This window comes from Pelodiscus sinensis, chromosome 5 (assembly GCF_049634645.1).
Source record: "Pelodiscus sinensis isolate JC-2024 chromosome 5, ASM4963464v1, whole genome shotgun sequence".
In the NCBI taxonomy this organism is placed as follows: Eukaryota; Metazoa; Chordata; order Testudines; family Trionychidae; genus Pelodiscus; species Pelodiscus sinensis.
Window position 1 is genome coordinate 39,486,466 of NC_134715.1, and position 24,042 is coordinate 39,510,507.

At 40.4% G+C, this 24,042-nt stretch overlaps 1 protein-coding gene across 1 annotated transcript in view; it reads left to right on the forward strand.

Annotated features, from left to right (window-relative positions):
- FAT4 (FAT atypical cadherin 4) overlaps window positions 1–24,042 on the forward strand; it is a 240,320-nt gene that overhangs the window by 172,481 nt on the left and 43,797 nt on the right. Inside the window, exons 8-9 of the mRNA XM_075929867.1 lie at window positions 5,960–6,210; window positions 11,840–16,189. Of these exons, the coding sequence (XP_075785982.1) occupies window positions 5,960–6,210; window positions 11,840–16,189 (4,601 nt within the window). The remainder of the gene's footprint in view (window positions 1–5,959; window positions 6,211–11,839; window positions 16,190–24,042) is intronic.

Genomic DNA, 24,042 nt, shown 5'->3' on the forward strand with positions numbered 1-24,042 from the left:
TGCAAGTTACAGAAACGGGTATATATAAGGGAGAAGTTGCTTGTTTTAATGAAGCTAATCAAATTAGGGTGGAAGAGTGTCATTCACAGCATTTGGTGTGAACATACTGCATCAGACCAAAGATCCATCTAGCCCAGTATTCTGTCTGCCTACAGTGTCCAATACCAGATCCCCCAGAGGGAGGGAACACAATAGGTAATCCTCACATGATCCCTCTCCTTTTCCTTATTCATTTTTTTTCCACACCAGGTGGAGATGTAAATATCGAGGAAGGGGAAATTGTTTTTGTAATGCATTAACCAGTTGAGATCCTTATTTGATCCTAAGTGTTGAATTTGTAAATTAATTCTAGTTCAACTGTCCTCCTTTGTAACCAGTTTTTTAAATTCTTTTGTAGAAGGATGGCTACTTTCAAATCTATTACTGAATGTCCAGGGAGGTTAAAGTAGTCTACAGATTTATGTGTGTTGATGTTCCTGATGTCTGATTTGTGTCCATTTATTCTTTGGTTTAGAGACTCTCCAGATTGGCCAATATACATAGCAAAGGGGCTTTTCTGGCATTTGATGGCATATATCACATTAGAGGATGTGCAGTTGTATGAGTCCCTAATACTGTGGCTTATGTGGTTAGGACTTGTGATTGTGTTGCTTGTATAAATATGTAGACAGAGTTGGCAACGGGGTTTGTTTTAAAAGTAGGTTCCTAGATAAGTGTTTCTGGGGGGCATTGACTGGCTTCTAGTAAGTATTTGCTTCAGGTTGGGGGGACTGTCTGTAAGTGAGGACTGACCTGTTTCCCAAGGTCTGTTAGAATGAGCGATCATTTTCTGGGATTTGTTATAGATTGTCAATGATGCGCTGGATGGGTTTTAGCTGGGGATTAGAGGTAATATCCAGTGGTGTTCTGTTACTTACCTTGTTCGGCCTGTCCTGAAACAGGTGTTTTCTGGGTATTCATCTGGCTCTAACAACCTGTTTCTTCACTTCCCTGGGTGGATATTTAAATTTTAAGAAGGCTTGATAAAGATCCTGCAGGTGACCCTGACTTGATTAGCTTCAGTAACACAAGCAACTTCTTCCTTATATATATATATATATATATATATATATATATATATATATATATATATATATATATATATATATATATATATATATACTCCTGCTTCTGTAACTTCCACTACAATTCATCTAATGAAGTGGATTTTACCTAACCCTAACCCTAACCCTAACCCTAATAAATCTGTTAGGGTATGTCTACACTTGCTCCCTAGTCTGAACTAGAGATGCAAATGTAACATACCGAAGTTGCTAATGAAGCACGGGATTTAAATATCCCGTGCTTGATTAGCATATTCGCATACGGTCACCATTTTAAAAATCCACTACAGGCAGTCCCCGACTTACACGGATCCGACTTACGTTTTGCAAGACCGAATGGTTTTGCAAGACCATTTCATGAACATCTGGCCATGTCCAGTGATTGTTATAGTAATAATACTATTTGTTGTTGACTGTATTTTACATAATTTGGTGGGTCTGTTAAATCTTGCTTGCTTGTACTGCATTCTGCAATGGGAAAGCCATATATATGGGTCCCCTGTTGCCACAGTCTTCTAGCAAATGGGATTCTGAAGTCCAACACCTTATAATTTCTGTCTAAAGTATATTCAGATAAAATCAAGAAATGAGAGTCAATGCTGTATGTGCATTAGGACAGTATTTGGGTATCTTTACAGGGAGTGAGGTGTAGGAATTACCTGGGCTGGAAACTGCTCAAGGAATCTAGCCCTTGAACATTTGAATGTGCTAGTTTATGTGAAGTGGGTATATATACATACACTTTGCAATGAAATGTGAGTGTCAGGAGTATAAAGGAATTAGCTCCCTCCTCTTGGTTGGTCAGCTCCCTTTCTACTTCTGTAGTGGCCTGCCTCTTACTGTGACTTGGCCAGCTAGCCAGGTCACTTTAAAGTCTCTTCCCTCCCAGGTAATCTGTGAACAAAATGCCGGGTGAATTAACACTGAGTTAGTAAAGGATAGAGGGGATTGACCCTCTGGATCTGGTCCCACCCTTCCCTCAGAGCCTTTAGGCAGTGGTTGTCTGAGAAGCTCCTGCCTTTAGTCTGCCCTTTTCTTTAATCCAAAACTGAGGGATGAATATCTGTTCTCTTCCCTGGTCTGCCAGATAGTGAGCAATTTTACTCCCTGCTAAGCTCCTTTTCAAGCCTCTTCTTGCAGGTGTGGAGAGACAGGATTGGCTAAACCCACAGCTGTTTCCTAACCCTTCATTGTCCAATATAGGGTTTACATACCCTATCACAGGAGTAATACCCAGATTTTGGGCCATTTGTCATAAATACAGTATGTCAAGTGTAGACTCTGGTCCTACAACTGACTCCATGCAGGTATAGAGTTCCTTTGACTTCAGAGGCAAACTCTTGTGCCACCACAGAATGTCACTGAATACGTTAGAAATCCACATGGGTCCCAGGGTTTGCCAGTGTGATAAGTTGTAAGTATGGATTCATGGTTTCTAAATATATAACATGCCATTTTGACATTCTAAATCATTATCTGCAAAGGAAAAGTATACAAGTCAACAATGAATCAATATTTTGTAATATAAACATGTTTTTATTGTCCATTGTATATAGTGAAAAGACACATTGTTTTAGATGCTAAGTTCTTTAGGGCAGTAATTCTGATTTGTTATGTTTTTACAGCTTCTGACATAATGAGGCTTCACCTGATTGTGGATTTTAGATGCTGTCACATTAACAAATAAAATCTTATAAAGTTCCATTAAAATTATACTTAGTTGACAAATATTAATTTATTGTCTGAGAAGAATGGGACATTGGAGTAAGAATGTTTTGATTTGTGGCTAATGATTGGTAATACTGATTGTGTTTGTTTGTTTGTTTATTTTTGTTATTTTACCCAAATTTTGTCCTGAATCATGCCTGGATAGTGGAATTGAACAGGTTCTGCTTTTAAGTGTTAATTTTTGTTAATTTTTTTATTTAAAAACACTTCTTTCTAGTATTTATCTATGGAAATACTTGTGCTGTCCTTTAACAAGGAAATTTGGTATAAGTAGGGTAATAAAGAGGATGCTATGATGACACTATCATAACAGCCTGTGTTAGGACACTGTAGGTGAGGGGTTAACTTTGCCCATATGTGCCCTGTAATTTAAGGCTTTAGTGAGACTTAAATAGTTCATTAGGCCTTTTACAGGTTTCTGCATAAGGATTAATTTCACCTCCAGACTAATATCTCTTTAGCCAGTAAATAAATTAAGATTGTGTCCAGGGCATTTTCTGGGGATTAATAACTTGCCTGTGAGAGTTTATTGCCATCATTTCGAAGCAGTTATTGATTCCCTAGGAAATGCCCAGGCCTATGTGACTCGTCATGCCATAACACATTTTTATTTAAAATAAGCAGCAAAAATAATATTTTTATGCATTTTTCATATGGCCATTCTCTTTCTGGATCACCACAGAAATATTTAGATTGAACAGTGCTGATCATGAAGATTCAGGCATTTCTGAAGAAGTAGTTTTCCTTACAATTATGTGTCTTGCTTTTATCAAGGTTATAATATCATAGACTGGAATTATCCACTTCTACCTTTTTTATTTAAAAAATTGTACAATTCATTATATTACCTGGTCATTTGGGAAAAAAAATCCACAATCTGCTGAAGGTTGCCAACGTTCTATTGGCACAAAACTGAACAGCCTAGCCCTGCCCCTTGCCTGAGGCTCCGCCCCTTCCCCAAGCCCTCCCTCCCCCATCCACTGCATTTCCCTTTCTTTAGAGGCTCATTTTCCCCAACCCTCACTTTCACTAGGCTTGGGCAGGCGGTTGGTATGTGGGAGGGGGTGAGGGCTCTGGAGTGAAGCTGGGGATTAGGGGTCAGGAATGCAGGAGAAGGCTCCAGGTTTGAGGAGGGTTCAGGGGTGTGATGGGGGGATTGGGCCTCAAGCTTACCTTGGGTGGCTCCCAGTCAGCAGTGCAAAGGCTGGCTGCCTGCCTTCCTGAGGCACTGTGCTCTGCCCCGGGAGCAGCCAACAGGTCCAGCTCCTAGGAGAGGAGGAGGGGCAGGTCCTGCTGCTTCCAGGGCTCTGCACACTGCCATCGCTGTCCACAGACACAGCCCTCTCTGTTCCCATTAGCCAGAAACTGGCCAATTGGAGCGTAAACCAGTTCTCAGTGCAGTGGTGGTAGCATACGGAGCCCCAGGAGGAGTGGGACCTGCTGGCTGCTTCTGGGGAGCAGAGCAGTGCACCAGACAGGTAGGAAGTAGCCTGCCTATGCTCTGCAGCACTGCCAACTGGACATTCAATGGCCCATTTGGCAGTGCTGACTAGAAGTGAGACTGACAATCCAAGAGTGTCAGTAAGATGGAGCCTCTCTAATGACCTATAGCACATTTTTCTCTGGATAATTAATACTTTACAAATACATGATTCAACACATTAAAAGGCAAGCCAAATGGGAGCAGCATTTGTCTATGCTGATTCCAAGTTAATTATTCTGGATTAAAATTGGTGAAAACAAAAGCAGACTTTGGCTCAGGATCGTTACATAGTAAAACAATACTCGTGTCAGTTTACAAATCCTTACTGCTATTTACAAATCTTTACTCCTCAATGCATTTTACAAATTCAGATTGGAAGGGCTCATCCTTGTGGAATTATATTTAGTCTATTAGTATATCCACTTCAACTGTCAGGCTCCAGTCTCAAGAAACTGCTGCATTTTATTCCCAAATGTGCCCTGTCAATTCTGCTTCATCTGCATCTTTATAAAGCAAGCAAATTTTGTCAGTTCCTTGAAGGGTCAATTAAAATAATCTCCCAACTGCAGCAGCTCATTCTAATTCCAAGAAAGCAGAACAGACTCCATTCTGCTTAGATCATTTCCTGTCATCATCTGTGAAATGTTAATGAAAGGTATCGAATGAGCTTTCCCACACTTTAGCAAAGTCCTAAAAAGAGTACAGAGAAACCTGTCTTAAATGACTGGCCAAAATATCAGCAAACCTCAGTTGCCCAGTAAATACAGTCTTAAATTTCAAATCAACTTCATTGCACCAGTAATATTGTGCAGGTTTCACAATATGTTGAATGATGAAGGTCTGTAATGCAGGATAGAAGTTTTGATTAAAGAAGTGATGAGTTAGGAGCATTAATGAGTATTTCCTACAACTTTGTGTGTTCTTTGGCACCAAAATGGTAGCTAGCTAGGAAGTTTCCTACGTAGCTTCTAGAGATACTGCGTCTTGTACTGCTCAACCCAACTATACAACATTTTGGGCTAATTCAGTTTGGAGGTAAAAACTTGTGGAAATGCTGATTTCCAAAGCGAAGACTATTAAGTTGTAGAAACACAGGTCAGAATATACAAGTCAGGTAATTAATGATGCTCTGTCTCCCACCTCTCTACCTTTTTCTTTCTCTTCCCCCTCTCCTTCCCCTCTCCTATTTATTTCGAGTTTTCATATCCCAAACTCATAACTCTGGTCATCTGAAAAAGTGGACTGTGCCCACGAAAGCGCATGATACCATATACATGTTTTGTTAGTCTACCAGACCATTTGTTGTTTTTTTCCTTTTTTGTAGTTAAGTACACCTTGGAGTTTTTTTTTTTCATTTCTAGTTTATTGTTATTGCTTTTTATTACTTTAGCACTTAGGACCACATTGTACTGGGTATTGTACATAGAACATAGTCACTGCCTCAAGGAGTTTATAATCCAAGTATAAAACAAAAAACAATGATTGGATACAGGTAGACAAATGGAGAAACACAAAGAAACAATGAGACAATATTGGTCAGCATGATAGTCAGCAATCTTAATAGTTTAAATAATTTAATATCCTCATAACAGAGTTTCTTATGACAATACTAATGGAAAATGACTTTTTTTTGTCTTTTGAACAGCTATAGTCTTATTGGTGGTAATTCACAATTCACAATCAATCCATCAACTGGACAGATCATCACCAGTGCATTATTAGATAGAGAGACTAAGGAGAACTACACCTTAGTGGTTGTGGCCAGCGATGGTGGCTTTCCCAAAGCGCTTTCCAGTTCCACCAGTGTACTTGTCACTGTTATTGATGTGAATGACAATCCTCCCAAATTTCAACACCACCCTTACGTCACACATATTCCATCACCTACAACTTCAGGTAATTTGATAATGGTAGCTCTCTAGATATCAGAGATAATATAAAAATCTGATCCAATGATAGATCATTCCATAAGATATCTGTAAAGTATATGTTCTTGTAACTATTTTACATTGCCTATCTTGTTTTTGGTGCATGCTGTTGGAACAGTTAAAAAAAGATGAGACAGTGAAAGGATTAGTAATTATGTTTTCTTCAGTGCTTTTTTCTTTTCATATCCACATGAAATCATCCTCTTTTAAAGCTCCCTAGTTACAATATATGCATTGTTATCCAGAAGAATGGTTATTTTGTTTAGTTTATTATTAATTCACAACAGTGATTATGAAAGGCTACATTAAATAATCTTTATAAAGAACATTGAAGACAAAAAAGTTCTAGATGTTTTATTATTGAGAAAAAGCATACAGATCAGTTGATGTGACAGTTCTTAGTGGACCAAACATAAATTCTAACATTCAAACTTCCGTGGTGAAAAGATCCCTTTTTCAAGGGAATTGATATTGAATACCAAAACTTGTCTATTTAAGCGTCTTGTGATTACAGTAGGAAATTTGTCTTCCCATGTGTTTCCAAAGTGTCATGTGCACACTTGATTCTGTACAAATAGTAATATTATTTAATTTTTAAAAGGTAGCAAATAATCATAGTATATACACTTTTTAAATGATTAATTTTGTTTTCTTTATAGGTTATTTCTTTGTGAAGGCAAAGACAATACTCATAGTCTTAACCTCATTTATTCTAAGGCCCTTTACATCTCTCTGATAGCAGCATTACAAAGGAGCCTAACAGCGGGCATGACTTAACATTTACAGTAACTTTAAAATCCCAAATCTAAAAGAAAAAGAAATGATAAAGTGATATTTAAAAGAAGAGGTGGTAACTGCTCTTCTTGTCTTTGAAAATCGCCTCTTCATATTTAAAAAGACCTTCTGCGTGTCTGAAAAGTTCTCAGACAATATTTCAAAAATATTTATAGTGATTCTTATCCGTATTACAAAGCCTTCAGTTATAAAGGCTTCTCTGGAAATTTCTTGAAGTTAAATAGCCTTCCCACTTTGTGTAAACATTTATGGATCCTGCATACCTTTGCACATCCAAATTTTACATGACTGTAGGATTGGGCTGCTGAGTTATACAGTTTATATTTCAACAAATATAAGTGTATTAGAAGTGAAAAATCCTAAAGTGACATATTTATTAATATTTTTCATGCATAGATTGAGCGCTTGTGGAATACCCTCGCCGATCATGGTAGAGGCCTTCTTGGCACCACTGTGAATGGCGAAATTCACAAATACTGGGAGCCCAGACTCATTGTGAGGGCCAGGAAGTGCAGGAAACTCACTGCCTAAGCTGGGAACCATGAAGAGCTCTGCAGCTCCCAGCCCCCTGCTCTTTCCTTAGGATGGGACAGGAGACCCTGGCGAATATGCAGAACTGTGAATAGTGATTCTGTGAATCAAGAGGCTTTGCCATATATTAAATATAGAATGTTAATAGCACTCTTTAATCACAGAAGGTCATAATGTTTCATGAATAATAGATGCCTAATTATTAACTGACCTTATCTAGTTTTTATTACCTTTTTAAAATAGTTGAAATAGAAGGATCCATCTGGTTACTTAGTGAGGTTTTTAAATTGCGTAATTAAGAAACTGTACATTGCATTGAGATTTCAGTAGGATTTATTACATAACATAAGGGTCTCAAACTCATGGCCCAGGGGCCTGAGAAGTTCCATGATCCGACCTGCACAGACTTGCTGGCACGTGAATTCCTGTGGCCCTGGGGCAGAGAGTATCCATACCCGACCTCTAAGCCCAGCCACTGCTCCACTTTTACTCCACCTCTTTCCACCCTTCCTTTTCCCTCTCCCCACCCCATTACACCCTTTCCCTCAAGCCCCCTCAACTGAGGGACACAGCCGTGGGGATTACCAGGATGCCTGATGCAGGGCAGCAGCAGAGAGCCTGCCCCTATCCCCCCCACATCTAGAGCGGTGGCAGGAGATGTGGGGAAGCAAAACAACACAGCAGCCTCAGCTCCACTCCACTGCCATCTCCTGGGCTAACTGTAAGCGGGGGAATGGTCCCGCTCTTGTGGGGAACTTTCCTGGCTTCTATACACCCCGGTGAAATGAACCAGCGAAAGGATCTGAGTCCCCGCTCCCACTTCCTTTACCCCACGGCTCCCTGATCCTGAGGGCTCCCCCTCCACTCTCCTGAGTAGCAGAGCCCTTGAAACCCCAACAAGGCTGGGCCCAGGTTTCCTGGGGCTTAATCCCTGACCTTGTAGTCACTAGGGGCAGGAGTTAGGGTGTCCCCACTCCGAGGTGCTCTCTTTACACTGCAGGCCTTCTTGGCCCAGTGATCACTTCATAAGGTTCAAAGCAAATACAATTTATTAAACATCAACTGATTAAAGAGAATAGAATAAGAAACAATGAGAATGGTTAAATGAGAACACACAGCTCTGCTCTGTAGCACAGGGACATCAACACAGCGGTCTGCAGAGTGTAAGGACAGTTCACAGTCTCTTCCTTAGAAGCCCTGGAAGTGCTGCAAGGGGCTGCAGGCTGGACACACTTGCACTGGCAGTGACCACACAGCCTCAGTCTCTAAGTGGCCAGACCCCTCTCCCAGTCCAGAGCCTTTCCCCACACTTTGCAGGTCCCAGTAGCTCACCACATCCAGCTGCAGGCTGTGCTGCTTGGCCAGTTCCAGCTCCTTGTGTTGTTTCTCTGTTCCTTTTGGCTTTCTGAGCACTGCCAGTCTGCTGCTCAACACAGGGTCTGCACTGCTTGGCCAGTCTGTGTCTGGTTCTGTCGCTGCAGGACTTCTTCTTGTACTCCTCTTTCAGCTCTCTGTCTTTTCAGGACCTCTTCTGCACACAGCTTGTTTGTTCAGAGACAGAGCCAGAACAATCCCCACTTACAACCTGTCAGTCTGGCTGAGCTGGAGTGTTGACTGCTTTCCATTGTCTCTGGGGTCTGTCAGTCTCATGAACCCTTCCCCTTCTGAAGCTGGTAAACCAAAAAACTCCCACAGAGTTTTAGTAAGGGGTAACAGTCCCCTTACATAACTCAGTAGCTCCACTTTTCTAAACTGTGCTACATCATCTGGGGGCAGCAGGCAAGGCCAGAACACATGCGGTGTGAGAAGGGTGTGGGCCAGAGGTGGAGCGCAGAGATCCCCTCTCTGGGGCCCTGCCAGAGAGGGGTGCCTATTGGCATGGTAGGAGGATTTGAGGACTGGCCCTGACCCTAAGGTAAAATGACTTTGAAACCCCAGATTAAAATAACCTTTCATGGGCTAAAGTATATATACTGGTTTATTGTCAATTTTATCTTTGCAGATTTTTGCCTCATTGTAATCCCAAAACATTCATAAACAGATTGAACCTCTCTAGTCTGGCACCCTGGGGATCTGACTGGTGTTGAATCAGAGAATTTACCAAACCACAGGAGGTCAATATTAGCAGCATTACCAACCCTTACATTGATTGATGGGCTCTCAGAAGATATTCAGGGGTAAATCGGAGCTAAATAACAGCACAGAACAATGAGAGCTAGGACTGGTGACTTGTAAACAAGCGTTATGGGACCTCGGGAAAGTTGGCCACTCCCAAGAAAAGTGGACATCCAGCTAACTAAAATGCCAGACCACAGATGTTGCCGAGCCAGAGAGTGCCCAGCTGGAGAGGTTCAACCTATATACAGTTGTCACAATTAAAAAATGTCTTAAACTGAAAGATTCCACCAGATTTAAAGTTGAATAACTCTGGATCCCTAATCTTTCAAAACAGAAAGTTTTATAATGTGATTCACAGAATTGCACAGTATTGCTCTCATTGCAAAGATTGCACACTCTGTACACACAAACACACATGTTCCCAGTATAGAAGATATTTATTATCCGTTTTAAGAAATAATATATCTCATGGCCAGGAACTGTGTCCAATCTTTTGAATTTTAAGTGATTCCAAATAGTGGTTTTTTTAAGAAATGATGTATTTTGTCCATATTTCTTTCCCTTTTCAGAACAACATCAACAAAGACCTTTGTTATACAAGATGAAACTTCATACATTATGAGCAGTGCATAGCTGATCTGAGATCAGTAACATATGGGTAGATTTCTTGCTGAAGTTTTCATTTTCATGCATTCAAGCAGAACACATTTGAATTATGTGACATTATCAGATAGTGTCCTATAATTTTTAATATAGGATTATTTTTTTAATAGAAAATAAAATGTCAAAATGTAGTCAGTCATAATTTCTTTTTACTTCACTAACTAAAAACAGCAAATACATTTAAATGAAACATTGTTTAAATTTTTTTTAAAAAAGAGAACCTGTATGTCAAGCTTCAATTAAAAGGACATTTTAGAATTCCCTCAAACTACTCAAAAAAATCGTTGATGATAATGGGTTTGGCAGACACAGCACTAATTGTAGTAGAATGTGGTGTAATGTGATAGTCTCAAAGACAATAAAGTAGACACAGTGGTCTTAATGCACACTTGGAAATGAGAATCCAGCTTGGCTGCTTTAATTTTTGTTTCAGGCTAAAACATGGGGTTATGACAAGTCATCCCAACCACATAATATTAATGTGCCTAACTGAAGCAGAACTCTTAGTTTTGCCCCAATCTTGTCAAGCTCAAGTGTTGCAATAATGCTGAATTTTGGTGTTCTTTATCTAGCAGTTCTTCCCTTTTGGGGATAAAATGTTGCTCTCGAAAAAATAGCAACAAGACATGGTTTCAGGGAACACTGTCAAAGTCACTCTTGCTCTTCATAGATTTTGCCTTCAGAGTTTTAAAATGACATGATTAATATCGACACCTGGTGTGAGCCAAACTTCAGTACTAGCAAAACCAGTGAATGGACATCCAGCATAGTAGATGTACATCATCAAATTTGCAAAAGCGTGCATACAAAACTTAATCACACAAGTACCCCCACATATACATGTGTATGTCTTGGGTTTGCATGTACAAACAAATATGTACAAGTGCAAACCCAAACAGTCCACATATGCTGGACTGCTGACACTCCTAAATATGGTGCGTACACATTGTGAAAGGTTTTTATGCAATATACAGAATAATTTAACATTCTTAAATTATTGAAATTATTATTAAAATTTATACATTTATTATTATTAAAATGATCAAATACTATACAAGATATTAGAATTAGAGTTTTCATAAAATCTTATTTAGTGAATACAGTCAAAATACAATGCTAAATTTTCATTTGCTTGTAGGCACTGACATTTGTGTAGATATAGCCAATATTTATTTATCTATTTTTAATTTATTTTTGTGAATGCACTTACCTGATTTTCAGGAACAAACGAAATTTACGCACATGCATGCATTTTGTGTCTGTGTGCACGCATATAGAAGTAGACCTTAAATGGTTGAAAATTTGGCATAGTATCTCATACTCCCTTTTATACTTATGAAAAAGGTTTAATTGTCAGAATAGCATCAGATTACCATGAAAAACAACAGGGCTGGTGTGCATAATTCCCAGTGCTTCACATTGAAAAATTACTTTCCAATGTCCTATTTTTGTTACATAAAATTAATTATTCTCTTTGTACTTCTTGGCAGGTTCGTTTGTGTTTGCTGTGACAGTCACAGATGCTGATTCTGGATCCAATGCTGAGCTTCATTATTCCCTCATGGGAAAGAACTCTGAAAAATTCCACATTGACCCAATGCGAGGGGCAATTATGGCTGCTGACCCACTGACAGGGGCTTCTGAAGTGACTTTTTCCGTTCATGTAAAAGATGGTGGCTTGTATCCAAAAACAGACTCTACAACTGTAACTGTAAGATTTGCCAACAAAGCAGATTTCCCTCAAGTTCAAGCTGAGCAACGGACTTTCATATTTCCTGAAAATCAAGCGATTGGTACCCTAGTCACCACAGTTTCTGGATCTTCGTCCAGGGGTGGGTCCTTATCATACTACATTGCTAGTGGTAACCTTGGCAATACCTTCCAAATTGACCAACTAACAGGACAGTTCTCCATGAGCCAACCTTTGGATTTTGAAGTTATACAGAAATATGTGGTTTGGATTGAAGCCAGAGATATGGGCTTTCCTCCTTTTTCCTCTTATGAGAAATTAGAAGTAACAGTGGTAGATGTCAATGATAATGCACCAGAGTTTGAGCGAGATCCATTCATTGCTGAAATAATGGAGAACCTTTCACCGCGTAAAATTCTGACTCTCACTGCTGTGGACAAGGACAGTGGCTCAAATGGACAGTTGAACTATGAAATAGTTGATGGCAATAAAGAAAATAGTTTCAGTATTAGTCGATCCACAGGTGAAATTAGAAGCGTCAGACCCTTGGACAGAGAAAAATTGGCTCGCTACACACTAACCATCAAAGCTTCAGACAGAGGTACCCCTCTTCAGAGCACCACAGTAAAAGTTATTGTTAATATTTTAGATGAAAATGATAATGCTCCCAGGTTTTCTCAGATATTCAGTGCTCCAGTGCCTGAAAATGCACCTTTGGGTTACACAGTTACACGAGTCACAACTTCAGATGAAGATATTGGTGTGAATGCAATCAGCAGGTACTTTATAAGGGATACAAGTCTTCCATTTATCATCAACCCCAGTACCGGGGACATTACAATCAGTCGGCACCTCAACAGGGAAGATACAGACCGCTATAGAATCAGAGTTTCTGCACGTGATTCTGGGTGGACTGTAAGCACAGATGTGACTATATTTGTGACCGACATCAATGATAATGCCCCTCGATTCACAAAAACATCCTATTACTTAGATTGTCCCGAGCTTGCTGAAGTTGGATTAAAAGTCACACAGGTTTCAGCAATAGATCCTGATGAAGGCTCTAATGGCCAAGTTTTCTACTTCATAAAATCCCAGTCTGAGTACTTCCGAATTAATGCTACCACTGGGGAGATTTTCAATAAGCAATATTTAAGGTATCAAAACTCCAGTGGTTCCAGCAACATGAATATCAATAGGCACAGCTTCATAGTTACTTCTTCAGACCGAGGCAGTCCTTCTTTGCTCAGTGAGACGACAGTCACAATCAACATAGTGGATAGCAATGACAATGCACCACAGTTTCTTGCCAGTAAATATTTTACCCCTGTGACTAAAAATGTAGGTGTTGGCACTAAATTAATTAAAGTTACAGCAGTTGATGATAAGGACTTTGGATTGAATTCTGAAGTTGAATACTTCATTTCTAATGAAAACAATGCTGATAAATTCAAGCTGGAGAGAACTACAGGCTGGATTTCTGTAGCGTCTTCACTCATGACTGATTTGAACCAAAACTTTCTGCTTACAGTAAAAGCAAAGGATAAAGGTAACCCCCCACTCTCATCGGAGGTTATTGTTCAAATAGTTGTCACAGAGGAAAACTACCATACACCTGAGTTCTCACAAAGCCATATAAGTGTTACTATCCCTGAGAGTCATGTGGTTGGAGCAGTTGTTAGAACTGTTTCAGCACGGGACAGAGATGCTGCTATGAATGGACTAATCACATATAATATTTTTTCAGGAAATGAGGCTGGTGTCTTTGCTATTAATACATCTACAGGAGCATTAACTCTAGCCAAACTCCTTGATTATGAGGTATGTCAAAATCATGAGATGATTGTTAGTGCTACAGATGGAGGATGGGTAGCTAGAACAGGTTACTGCAGTGTCACAGTTAATGTTATTGATGTGAATGATAATTCTCCAGTATTCAGCCCAGAAGACTATTTCCCTAATGTATTAGAAAATGCCCCGAGTGGGACAACTGTTATCCGTCTAAATGCAACTGATGCCGATTCTGGACCTAATGCTGTGATTGCATATGCAGTTCAGTCCTCAGATAGTGACCTTTTTGTCATTGATCCCAACACAGGAATTATCACCACCCAAGGGTTTTTAGACTATGAAACAAAACAAAGTTATCATCTAACTGTGAAAGCTTTTAATGTTCCAGATGAAGAGCGATGCAGTTTTGCTAGTGTCAACATCCAGTTAGAAGGAACAAATGAGTATGTGCCACGTTTTGTGTCTAAGCTTTACTATTTTGAGGTCTCTGAAGCAGCGTCTAAAGGAATGGTTGTTGGAGAAGTCTTTGCAAGTGACCGTGATATGGGAACTGATGGAGAAGTGCAATATCTTATCTATGGCAGTAGCAGAAAGAAAGGTTTCCAGATTAATGAGAAGAGTGGACAGATTTATGTTTCAGGTCCTCTTGACAGAGAAAAGGAAGAGCGTATCTCTTTGAAAGTTCTTGCAAAAAATTCTGGGAGCATTCGTGGTGCAGATGTAGATGAAGTAATAGTAAATATAACTGTCTTAGATGCTAATGATCCTCCTGTTTTTAGCCTCAAGGTTTACAATGTACAGATCAGTGAAGGTGTTCCTCCAGGGACTCATGTCACATTTGTAAGTGCCTTTGATTCAGATTCCGTCCCAAGCTGGAGCAGATTCTCCTATTTTATTGGTTATGGGAATGACAATGGTGCCTTTTCCATCAATCCACAAACAGGACAGGTGACTGTCACTGCAGACTTGGACAGAGAAACTTTACCTCTCTACAACCTGACTGTGTTAGCAATTGATTCAGGAACACCTTCAGCCACAGGAAGTACCTCTTTATTCGTAACTTTGGAAGATATCAATGATAATGGACCTACCCTGTCTACCAGTCAGGGAGAAGTAATGGAAAATACTCGTGCAGGAACTCATGTGATGACACTTCAGTCATCAGATCCTGATCTCCCTCCAAATCAAGGGCCCTTTACCTACTACTTGCTTAGCACTGGTCCTGCAACAAGTTATTTTAGTCTTAGCACTGCAGGAATTTTGACCACAACTAGGGAAATAGACAGAGAGCAGATAAGCGACTTCTACTTGTCAGTTATTACCAGAGACTCTGGCATCCCTCAGATGTCTTCTACAGGAACTGTACAAATCAAAGTAATAGACCAAAATGACAATCCTTCACAACCTAGAACAGTAGAGATCTTTGTTCATTATTATGGCAACCTATTCCCAGGTGGAATTTTAGGTAGTGTGAAACCCCAGGATCCAGATGTTTTAGACAGCTTCCACTGTTCCCTCACTTCAGGAGTTACAAGCCTCTTTAATATTCCAGGGGGTTCCTGTGATCTGAATTCTCAGGCAAGGTCCACAGATGGAACATTTGATCTGACAATCCTGAGCAACGATGGGTTACACAATGCAGTTACTAGCAATGTTCGGGTTTTCTTTTCAGGATTCAGTAATGCTACAATTGACAACAGCATCCTTCTTCGCCTTGGTGTGCAAACTGTGCGAGATTTTTTGACCAACCACTACCTTCATTTCCTGCGTATTGCCAGTTCACAGTTGCCTGGATTAGGGACAGCTGTGCAGCTCTATGGGGTTTATGAAGAGAGTAACAGAACCTACCTGATGGCAGCTGTGAAACGGAACAACAATCAGTATGTGAATCCCAGTGGTGTGGCTACCTTCTTTGAGAGCATTAAAGAAATCCTTTTCCGTCAGAGTGGAGTAAGGATAGAGTCTGTAGATCATGATTCATGTGTACAAAGCCCATGTCAAAATGGAGGAAGCTGTCTGAGAAGGCTGGCTGTGAAACCTATTTTAAAGAGCCATGAGAGCATCCCAGTCATCATCATGGCAAATGAACCTCTGCAGCCTTTTGTGTGTAGGTGCATGCCAGGATATGATGGTAATTTGTGTGAAACTGACATGGACGAATGTCTCCCATCCCCTTGCCACAATGATGGGACTTGCCACAACTTGGTGGGAGGCTTCTCATGCAATTGTCCAGATGGTTTTACTGGAATGGCCTGTGAGAGAGACATCAATGAGTGCCTGTCCAGCCCCTGTAAAAATGCTGCCACCTGCCAGAACTTCCCCGGAAGCTTCAACTGTGTTTGTAAAACTGGATATACAGGTACGATCTTCTTTTCCTTCTGGGATTAGAGTGAAATGGGGAGGGTGAAATTGTCTTTTTGTTCTGTCCTGTGTCAAATGTCACCCATCAGTTTCATGGTAGAAAGTGTCTGCCCCAAATGTCTTGCAGTCATATACGACAAAAAGCAGATCTTGAGGGCATGAGAGGAAACAGTATAGAAGCAGAGTGATCAGGGAGAGAGGCATATGTATGTTAATTCCATGTTTTGTTTTTTAGCCAACAATATAAATATTACAGTCCTATCACACCAAAGACCTTTCCTTTAATATTTATAAAATGTGCAAACATGGCAGCACCTAAAATGAAAAAGGTGAAATCTCTCTCAAACAGCATGCTACAATTCACTTTGTTAAATGGGAAGAGTGTAACAGGAGGATTAAATTCACTCTTCCCTATGGAGAAAGAAAGGAGTCACAGGGCATGGACCCTTTTGGCCATTTTAGAGGAAGTATCAACAGGTTCAGAGCACAGACCCTTGCAGGCCTCCTTTGATTTGAGAACAGTCAGTGAGTCTTAGGCTTCAGGTGAAAATAGAAAGATATGCTTAGGATACAGGGATACAGAGACCCCCTCAAGTATGAGCAATAGACAATTTATCCAAGCCTTGCACTATTTAATTTTCTAAGTAAAATGACTTCAGCATGATTATCTGACACTTTACAATGCCTTTTAATTTTTTATGGTGTGATTCAGGAAAAGCATTCCCATTCAGGTCAATACTTAAGGGTGTGCTTTACTGTAATCCCATGCTTTAAATTGAAGTGTTTCATGTTAGGAATCCTCTGAGTAACTTTCATTAACATGGTGCTTGGCACTTATATTTACTAAACCAATTTCAATACTTCATTTAATTACCATCTCTTAAACCAAAGAAGCAGTTTGCTGTTGGCCACAATTTTATTGGGCCTGATTCACTATTGCTTGGGAACTACACAGCTATAAAATGGGAGTATCAGAGTACTATATCTGACCTGGCATACTGTGATTTCTGATGATACATAAGAGCTCCAATGTCATTTTAATTTCTATTCTCTGACTATAGAAAAAAAAAGGTTTACAATTAAGCTGTGCTTAGAAGTAGAAAAAACTCACTGTCTTTCAGCTGCTATTGGTAATCTTGTAGTAACCTTAGGAAAAGAACAGAGCAAGTCTAAATGTTCTTTCTGACAGAGGAATGGAAGTCTAAATCATTTAATACCATGACATTTTATACTATTGGAGGAATTCCGAACCAAAAAATTAAAAATTCTGCACACAATATTTTAAAATAATGTTTTATAATCATGTTGATTTCAATTAGTTAGGTCATTTATTTAAACTACAATACAGTGGATGGAGGATGGGGGTATGCAGCATTGGAGAAAATCCCCAAGCCCCCTTGCTTAATAGAAATGTAATTATGTTTCAACTTTTATTTCTAGTTATTAATCAACAAATATATGCAGCCATATGTTCAGTGTTTCATTTTAGGTAAGTGAAGAGCAAATGAGAGCTGGGAAAACAAACTCATGGGACTGGGGGCCATCCTTTAATATCAACAGTTGATTTGAAAATTCACTATAAGAACCTGCAAAGTTGAAACTAGTTTCTCCATTTGCTTTCCTGTATTACCTAACCTATCTTTTACTGAAATATACATATCACTAGAAGATTTACCTTGCATTGTCAGGTCCTTAGGTCAATTAAGTTTTGTTTTTCTTCATTTCAATCATTGCTCTGGGGTGGGGCTGGGGATAAGAGGTTCAGTATGCAGGCTGTCCCAGAAGGACAGAGGACAACCCCAGCCGTTTCTCGTCACAGCAGCTTGGGCCAGGTGAGAAGTACCCCTCCATGGCAACTGCAGCTCCAGCTGGCTCAGCTGGCAGAGGAGTCTTGTCCCTTGCCTGGGGCAGGTCCAGGTTCATCTTCCCCTGCGCTCCCTTGCCAGAATGAGAAATAGAGCAAACTGTGCACTTTCCCCTCACTGCCTGATGAAGGGCAAAAGCAGCAATGTTGCTTTATAAATGGGGAGGGGAAACTACAGTCCCCTCTGCCCTTCCTACAAGGTTCTTGGGGGGATAGGAAGCTCAGGGTTGTGGCAGTCCTGGCTGAGGTCAGGGGAGGTGTGCCCCTGCTAGCCCCTTTCACCTGCCTGGTGATTCTGTCTCTTTTCTCTACAATTTTAAGCATCCCTGTATGCATTGGGAGCGGAGGAGCTTCAGTCCTCCCCGCTCCACACAGTCAAACCCTAACCTTGCTTTAAGTTGTGATAGGAAGAAGCTGCATACAAAATTTGGTGGTCCTAGCTCTTATATTTTTGAAGGAGTACTTGAACAAATGGTCAGATAGGCACACTTGCTTTTCTCACAGACAAACAAACTCTCTCAAATATATAGTAATTACCTGTTATGTATTTATATTGTGGCCCAAAGTCCTCAGTCAGGACCAGGGCCCATTTGTACCTGGCACTGTGCAAAGAACACTGCCTTGTAGAGTTTATGGTCTGAGACATGACAAGGGAAGACAAAACAGAGAGACAGGGTGATTCACAGATACTAAGTGCAAGATTACAAATTAACTGGTTTCGTTTGGATTGGAGGGGATCTTCATTCCTTCCCCCAGACAGATTGCCTCATTATTTACCTGGAATTAAACATTCAGGTAAATTGATGGTTCTTAGGTAAGGTGGTTTCTCAACTCTTTGAAATTATACTGCTATTATTGGCTCCTTCTCTTGTCCTGCTACTGGCCCAGGGAATCTCTTCCTACTAGTGTCTGCTCTCTGGGGTTTTTGTGCACCATATTGCTAGTGAACAAGAAGGGTAGCTGCTGGGACAGTGCCCCATTGCAACTTAGTCTGGTACTAGGGTTGCCAGGTGTCCAGTTTTGAACTGGACAGTCCAGTATTTGAGCTTTTTGTTCGGGATACAAATTGACTGGTATTTTCTAAATAAGATGTAATGTAGATTGTGATGTAATGACAGGTGCATCCGGTATTTTTGTTGAAACCATCTGGCAACCCTATCTGGTATATGTAGGGTAGAAGGAATAGATCCTAGCCCTGAGCCTTACCTCCCGTGAGGAAGTTATGGGGTTTCCGTGCCCTAAGTCAGAGGTTCTCAACCATGGGAGTACTCGGGGGTCTTCTAGGGTATGCGTCAACTCGTCTAGATATTTGCCTAGTTTTACAATGGGTTACATAATAAGGTCTAGAAAAGGTAGTACAAAATACAATTTCACCCAGATAATGACTTGTGCATGTTGCTCTGAAATATAAATATTTTACTTATATTTCAGTGTATTTATACAATCAGTTTGTTTTGTAATTATAAAGTAAGCAATTTTTCAGTAACACTGTGTTGTGCCACTTCTGCATTTTTATGTTTGATTTTGTAAACCAGTAATTTTAAAGTGAGGTGAAATTTGGGAACACACATGAAAAATCAGCCTCTTGAAATGGGTACAATAATCTGGAAAGGTTGAGAAATACTGCCTTACGTAGCTGGAAAGAGGGTGGGCTGATATTTGTTTAGTTAGGATCTGCATGGTATTAGAATTTGCTAGAATGTGCGGTACCTGGCTAATACAAAACTCATTTACAAATAATAAAGTGAATTTAGTCTGTTTTTAAAATAATCAGATACCCACAAAAGAAAAGGAAAATATTGGTAGATTTCAAAATGTGGATTCAGCAACATCATTTAAAGAACAGCTCTGGCATCTAACACATGTTCAACACAGGAAGTTTCTTGATACAGGAGACATTGATGTGATCCTTTGTGTGACCCCTATTAGGAAACTGCAGAGCCTCAGGTCTCTAGCAATTATTGTTAATTGACTAGAGGCTCTAATTAAGTTAATGATCCAGGATTTTATTTCACATTGAATTAGTATATTCTTTTGCCAGAAGCATAGCAGAATATTCTAGGGCACCCATCCTCTGTAACACATTAAGTCATTAATACTAGAGATTACAGTGCAGCACAACACTTTTGGAGGATACTGTAACATCTGCTTGTAGTGTGTTGTTGATGTTAATAAAAAATGCAGGTGACTTTTGTGGGACTAATGTCATATCTTAATGTTCAACACCTATCAAATGAAAATTAACAGGGACATTTTTCTGGGTTGTGACATATATTTGAAATCATAACATTCTAATGAATTATATTTAATGTGTTTTGAGATTTTCATATGGTTTGAGCTGATTTTCTACTCCTGAAGGAATTCTGCACCACTCTGTGAGCACAGAATTCATGTTTCCTGCAGATTTCTTTTCTTCTATGCAGAAAAAAAAATAGATTTCTGACAGGGCAGCTGGAAGAGTGGTCACTTGCCCCTTCCCAGCAAACGGGGTGCATTGTTTAGGGTACCCAGAGCAGATTAAAACTGGATCTCCACACCCATACCCACCTACCAAGCCTCACACCCTTCACCCAGAACCCCCCTCCAAACCTCCTTCTGCTCTCCCTGCTGAGCTTCCTGCATCACCTCACTGGAAGCCCCCCACCTCTGGGCCTCCTGGCCAATAGCTAGTACCCTGTCAGGCTCAACTGTTCTGACTGGGCTGGGTATGAGGTACAAGCATGTTTTCCCTGCATGGAGTGGCCACAACTGGGTCAGATCCACCTCCAGAAACTTCACCTGGCTGCAGGAAGCTGCACACCTCAGCCATGGGGAGATGGATCACTGTAGAGGGAGTTGTTCCCTTATCCACCCAGCCCTGTGCAAACAGACCCCTTATAGCCAACCACCCACCCCCAGCCATGATATACACCAGAACCTGTACCCCACTGAGTCTCATCTCCTACATCCAGAATCCCCTGGTACCCACAACCTCTGTTGAGCTCCACCCCACTGCATATGGTCCCTCACCCCTGTATCCAGACCACCAGTGTCGACTCAACCCCCCCTCCTCCCGCCTAACCCACCCTCATGCACCTGGCACTGTCTGCCAAACCCCACCCCTCACATCCAGACTCGCACCCCTACACCCAGATCACTCTCCTAGCAAACCCCACCCCTCTGCATCCAGACCTCCATCTCTACATCCACCTCACTGCCTCCCATTCAAAGCCCCATTCTGATGAGCTTCCTGCACCTGGACCTTCATCCCACTGAGCCCCAACCAGCTACACCCTGACCTTCCCATTGTACCAAGCTCTCAGCACTTGGAATCTCTCACCAAACCCCCCACACTCAAAGCCCATTACTGAACCCAAGCCCTAACCCCTGCCCCCCATTGAGATCCAGCCACCTTCACCTGGACCCCACAGTACAGTCCCATCCCTTCTCCACCCAATCCCCTCCTCGAGTGAGCCCCTGTGCCTACAGCCTCCCCTTGGGCTGCCCACACATAACCCTCTCACTGCACACCTTGATGTTCCCCAGACTAAGCCCCTCCACACTTGGATCCTGATGGGCTGAGCTTACCTGCCCATGCCTGATGTGCATAGCATGGGTGGGCAACACCCTATGGTGTTTCTGGGGCAGACCCAGCCCTTGTGCACATCCCAGGGAGGCTGCAGGGTGATCTTCCACCTCTGTGCAGACAGTGGCCCATGCTCCCCACTGTCATGCTGGAGGCTTGACATTTAATTCTTGACAAATAACATTTGCAGATTTTTTTAAAATGTGCCCAGAATTATTAGTTTTGGTGCAGAATTCACTCAGGAGTAGTTTTAAAATTTTATACTCAACATGTTGCTTTTCATGTGCTAGTTAAAATGATCTACCAGCACAAATAATTGTAAAACAAAAAGCAGTGAGTTAGATGTTTTCAGAGTTGGGAGTTCCAAACTTCATAGTCTTCATAGATCAACAGACTTTTGAGGAAAAATACAATTCTAACTCAAAGATATGAAGAAAAAGTCGACTAATAGTTCCTTTCTGCTGATAAGCAGTTAGAATTAAATGTTATTTAGGTCCCTAAGCAAAATAACTGAAATAGAAAAATGATTCTAACGTTTTTAATCAGTGAAATGAAATCTTTGAAGTTCAGTAGAGGTGATTGGATAACTTGCTTTCAACTAATAATTCAGTATATTTAGCCTTTCTTCAGTCTGAAAGCTGTTCACAAGCATGTCCTGAGTTCTATGAATTAATTATTCACAAGAATTTGTTGCAGATATTATGCAAAAAAGTTTCTGTATATGGATTGTTTGTGAACTTTTGTTGTTCTCAACAATTTACTATTTGTTATTATGTAGTGAGATGGCTCATCTAAGTCACATGATATAGTATACATGTATGTGATTATTATATTGCCAAAATCTCATTTAGAGGAGGGGAGAGAGGTGTAGGATTAATCCTGTTTCTATAAAACATTCATTTTTGAAAAAATGAACTGAAGACAGCTATACTGATTTTGCAAGGAAATCACAAAGCTGTATTTTCATGAATAGAGTCTCTGTGTACTTAATTGAAAGAGAACCAGCTAAAATACCTTTGTCCCTCCTATTACTTATAGGGGGATGAGTAATTCCATTTAAAATGTGAAGTAGCAAGAGGTAGTGCACTACAGGCATAGTTTTAATGATTCCTCTCAAAATAAAAATACTGTAGCTCATAATGGAATTTACATACACAGTCAAGAGACACCATCACTATAGTTCTTGTGTGTGGATATTAGTGCTTTCCAACACAGGTCTTCTGTTCCCTGTAAATTAGAGTGCATGAGTTGTAGATCTTTGTAATGGCTTACTTCAAGACTGAGAGGGTAGACTTACTTTTATTTGATTGATTATGTTTTGTCAGCTGCATTTTACTTTATCACACTGTGGAGGCAATTTAGCTCATTCCACAGAATAGCATTATAAAGACAGATTACCTCAGAACAACATCATTAAGGTTTAAACAGTCTGTTATAATTATGTCTATTAATGATGATCAGGTTCTGTTTTGAAAAGAATCATTTTCTAAAAGGAATATACTTTGTGGCTTCCAGTAGTTTACCTGCCCTGCCCATGAACCCTTCATTTCCTATTTTCCAGGCCTTTTTTTTATAATAAAGGAATGTTGATTTATTAAATTGTTTCCAATTCAAAATTAATTTAACAAATGTGTCCATTTAAAAGATGGACATATTGAGGCATGCAGTGTAACCATCTCAAAGTTTAACCCAGCAGCTACTAGTTGATGCATATAGTTATATTTTCATTAACCAATGGCTTGGTTCTTAGAGATTTGAAGTATGATCTGTAGTCTTATTTGTCTGCAAACTTTCATTCTGACTTGTGTTGCCCATATTCATTAATGTTTCACTGAATTAATCAATCTGTTTGGGAGTATTTGTCATAGCATAAAGATAATTTTTTCTTCATCCCATGTCCAAATCTGGAAGGAATTACCATCCTGATAAACTGCATCATCCACTGAATTAGAGGCATTATAGAGGGTGCAAGTTGGAGAGTGAGCAGTCTCTTGAGCTGTGGGCTCCATACTCTTTTCAGTGTACTATTTTGACCCTTCTAGTGTGAGTCTACCTGTGAAAGTTCACATCTGTTGTTGGCAAGCAGAGGTAGATGCCTCCCTATAGTCCAGACTTAGATCCCTGCGGGAGAGGGGGCTAGCTTCACTCCTACACACACACTTCCATCAGCATCTCACATTGACTAGCTTAGGCAGCTGCCCACCAGCCCTACTAGGGTGTTTTGTGGCTCTCATTCCAAGACATCTGAGTCCCTTTGTGGAGCACACTGTAGGTGTGTAGATATCTTTGTGGATTCAGGCCTAAGTGCTCATCATGACACACAGGCAGATGTCAAGAAGTCAGTGCTATGATGGGACTCACCTGCTGAGCTTAATTGTCATAGGGACTGGTATCAGAGGTGTGAGAGGGCAAGAGTAAGTGA